The following is a 4,358-nucleotide window of genomic DNA, read 5'->3' as shown; positions in this document are numbered from 1 at the left end:
AAAAATCTTATATGGAGGTAATTTAATACAGCGTACATTGACTTATGATCACTTAAATTATATATTACCTAAGGGAAAGCATAAAATCAAGGAACATTAAAGGGAGGCTTCAGTGCATTTAGAAATACATTGAATCTTTCATTGGAGTCATTTCAAAACAAAATATTGAGGCCAGTATTTCCTCTAAGAGCAGTAAGTCAACAGGCCAATGGAAAATGAACATCAGTCTCATGATTATATTTTTCACCAAATATTATTGAACTGATCAGTGGATAACAACATCTGGATGACCAAGATGAGAACTACTGATCACCTAGAAGATAATTTTATGTCTCATTATGATTATTAACACAATTTCTCTAGTAGAGGATAATGAAGGTTGGTAACTACTTATAATGATAACTATTCTGGTCATATTCATGTAATTAACTGTATTATATAATACATTTCATATTGTGAAATAGTTAACAACACAATATGTATTTTGGAATACAAGAGCTGGCATTATCACATTCTCATCTTTTTTACAGCATTGTCATCATTAGTTTCTTTGTCCACAGAATCAGATTTTCGTTTCCTTTGCTCCTCCTTCTCAGAGGCTGTTTTCTTCAAACCCTTCATTTTTCGGGTCTGTAATTTGTCGATATTTTGTTTTGGAATGTGAATTTGTCCATGCTGAGTTCCAAATGTATCCTTTGAGATATTCTTGACCTTCTTCACCTATTATAAAGAAAATCACATCATATAGTGTATACATGTGTGTTTGTATTACCTGCTGTAATGTTTTGTTTTGCTGTGAATCAGAAAATACAATACATTGTATAAGTTGTTCATCTCAGGGTATTCTGTGATGTGATTCAACACACTGGGAGAACAGCTGCTATGGAAGCTTCATTAATTAGAATGTTTTGAAAGAAAATACTCTATCCAGCTTCTGGGTAGAAGTGGAATGGCAATGCACCCCATACATTTGAAATATAATTACCTTCAGTTCCTTGGGCCTCTTACAGGCAAGCTTGAACAAGTCATCAGATGAAATCTTTGTTCTTCTCAGTTTGAGGTCAAATGATGGACCAATTTCTTCAAGTTCTATTCTAGGAATTCTGCTTCCAGATTTTTTCATTTGTATTCTGTAACATATATCTTAATTAGGATCACCCAAATATAATGTCAAAATAAGCGAAGAAATTTTTTTTAGATATTATGCAGGTATACAAAAACTGTTAATTTGCGTAATATACATTACTGTTTGTGCGCATGTGGGATTCATGCATATTGAACATTAAGCATTTAAATTCCCTTCCAGCCATGGAACTAAGACATAAATGAAATGCTGTTTAAATTCAGCACAGAAGCACTGACATTCCACTGTAAAAAATGTTCTATGCTACAGATCTTTTAAGAATTGACTGTATTCTTGGGAATGGCCCATATGAATGTTTCATAGCTATTATAATTAGTACTTGTAATGTCAGGAGTTCACAAAGGATAGTTGTTTGGGATCCACTGGTCACAGAGGCAATATGGTGGAATCTGGATAATACAGGAATACAGAAGGTCTTCCATATCCCAAAAATTTGCTGATTACTGTAATACACATACGTACACGGTGTGTCCAGGATCCATTAGGACTCATTTTTTTTAAATTTTACCCTGCAATGCCATCTGTTGGTGAGTTGTGGCATTAAGATTTTTGAAGTTTCAGCTGTGGCTGTCTATAATTTCAAGACGCAAGCATCGCTGCATCACGTGTTCTGACCTTGAATGTAACAGTACTGTTCTGACGCTTGTCAGAAAATGGCAGTTGAACAGAAAGCTAACATCAAATTTTGTTTTAAGTTGGGTAAAACAGCCAGAGAAGCATACAAAATTATGAAAAATGTGTACGGTAGTGACTGAGTCGCTCAAACATTTTTCGATGGTATGCTATATTTTGTGTCAGCAAGGAAGACATTGAAGACGCTCCACGAGCATCAAAGCCGAGAACAAGTCACACTGAAGAAAATGTGAAAAAAAGTGACCGACATCCTTGCATCAGACAGATGTGTTTCTGCAAGACTCATCGACGAGCTTTTGGGAATACCAAAAAGTACTGTGCATCAAATTTTGACCAAGGATTTGGGCAAATGGAGGGTCTCTGCGCGGTTTGTACCGCACGCACTATCAGGCCAGAGCGGAACACTGCAAAGACATGTTGCAGTCGGCCCAAAGTGATACAAAATTTATAAAATTGATTGTTACTGGTGACAAGACATGGTGTTTTCAACATGAGCCTCTCACAAAGCGGCAGTGTAGCGTGGTTGAGCTCAAAGAAGCCAAAACCAAAGAAAGTGCACAAGCAAAAGAGTCGAGTAAAGATACTAGTAACCGTTTTCTTCCATTCACAAGGAATTTCTGCCAGAAGGTCAAACGGTGAATTTTGATTGTTATCTCAGAGTCCTCAATCGTTTGTGGGCAAGAATTCTACAAATTCGACCTGAATATCGAGAGCAAGGTTCCTGGTCGCTCCTCTACGACAATACCCCACCCCACAAATCGAAGACTGTGCGCGATTATTTGACCAGAAAAGGGATCACAGTCCTGGACCATCCTTCGTATTCGCCAGATTTGGCTCTAGCAGATTTCTGGTTGTTCCCAAAAGTTAAGTTGGCAATGAAAGGAGACCATCACGACACTATCCAGGACATCCAAAGGGAATCTAAGCAGTTTTAAATGTGATTCCACAAAAGGAATACAGTGACTGTTTTCAAAAACTTTTCTATCAATTCCAGCTATGTATTGATTCAGAAGGACATTGTGAGCCTTATGGAACAATTTGTATGAGTGGAGTTCAGCGTAATGGGGGGAGCTTCTGTACAGGACATTATTCACCTGGTGGTGACAGTCATACCTGTAGCTGCGGAAATATATTCGATCTTCTGCTGCGGTAAACATCAATACGTGCTCAAGGCCCTGGAGTCTCACTGCTTGTACTATCTCCCTTTGAAAAATGTCGATCAGCAAGCTCTTTATACGTTTATACTCATGATTATGCTCAAATAATTCTCCAGCAAATAAGAGGCAAGGCTTAATTCCCAAGGATACCTTCTGGGTTTTGAACTCCTTTAATCCTTTGTAGTGTTCAATACCAAATTCAACCATGTCTAAGAGATGGCTATCATACATACGGCCTGCAAACAAGAATTTTCATATTCTTGGATTAAATCTGAGACTAGCAAGCATTTGATTCTAATGCTGAGGCATGGTGTGTCAGAAAATATTCTTCACTGATTATTTTATAAACGAGCCACACATTACATTCCAATCAAAAAGATGTTAGAGTTACAATATTAGTTTTCAAAATATTTATTTTATTTGATTTATGTTCGATCACTTGCATGTAAATATACTGTGGCATGTCTGCTGAAAGCCAGATGAGACAGCTGTTGTTAGGGAACGGGCTATGCAAACACAACCATTGCCAATCAACAGCTTTGTATCATGCAACAATGGAGCAAATGTGAAGCAGCATTCTCTACGTAGTCCATGCCAATAGCTATGCCAAGGAACAACAGAAGAATTGTTGGGAGAGGTGTTTTCTGTGGGGTTCATGCCGAGGCTGTATAACATGGACCATTGATGCCATTAGCAGATAGTCTTGAAATGGCAGTTAGAGTAGGAGGTTGGTGTGAGATGGCGGCCTGCCTGTGAGGATATAAGCCTGGAATTAGAGGAACATCTGCCATTGGAAGTCACTACCAAGCAGTGCAGTGAAGACAGTGACTGAGAACACTAGTCTGTGTGTGATGGCCTGTAAAGTGTAGTCATGAGTTGTGTGTTAGTGTCCAATAAATCCGATTACCAAACCAAACTCTGTCTATAGTCACACTCCATCATGTGACAACTGATGTCAGAAGTGGAACTGGATCAATATACTAATTGGGTTTGAGACTGCAGCAGGTACTTGTATTGCCACACTATGAAGATGGAACAAATAATGGAATACATGCTGGCAAAAATGAAAACCAACCAAGAAGTATGGAAGCCAAGACATAGGCCAGAAGGTTGAGATCCTTCAAAATAAAATGTGGACCAGTCAAGAAGAGGTGAAGGCCATGTCAGAGGCCTTTCCAGAAAAGATGGTGGCAAATCCAGAAGAAATGAAGTCCATAGCAGAGCATCAGGAAGGTAGAAGGCATAATGGCATAAGAAACCAATGCCTGATAGAGCAGCTATGTCTGGGAAGCAAAGAGACATTTTATGAAGCCCTCAGACAAACCATCAGGCTGGAGATCATGAAATGCAGCATCAGGTCTTCTGTTGCGATTCAAAAAACGAGTGTCAAGACATTGTGGAGAAGCCGGCCACTGCCCAAATGG

At 38.7% G+C, this 4,358-nt stretch overlaps 1 protein-coding gene across 1 annotated transcript in view; it reads right to left on the bottom strand.

Moving 5' to 3' along the window:
* Window positions 1-411: 411 nt before the first annotated feature.
* LOC111861840 (ribosome production factor 2 homolog) overlaps window positions 412-4,358 on the bottom strand; it is a 9,125-nt gene continuing 5,178 nt past the window's right edge. Inside the window, exons 4-6 of the mRNA XM_023846752.2 lie at window positions 2,891-3,170; window positions 986-1,130; window positions 412-720 (exon numbers count right to left, since the gene is read on the bottom strand). Of these exons, the coding sequence (XP_023702520.1) occupies window positions 508-720; window positions 986-1,130; window positions 2,891-3,170 (638 nt within the window). The 3' untranslated portion in view covers window positions 412-507. The remainder of the gene's footprint in view (window positions 721-985; window positions 1,131-2,890; window positions 3,171-4,358) is intronic.

Source organism: Cryptotermes secundus, unplaced genomic scaffold (assembly GCF_002891405.2).
Source record: "Cryptotermes secundus unplaced genomic scaffold, Csec_1.0 scaffold819, whole genome shotgun sequence".
Classification (NCBI taxonomy): Eukaryota; Metazoa; Arthropoda; class Insecta; order Blattodea; family Kalotermitidae; genus Cryptotermes; species Cryptotermes secundus.
This window is presented reverse-complemented; position numbering and strand designations above follow the sequence as displayed.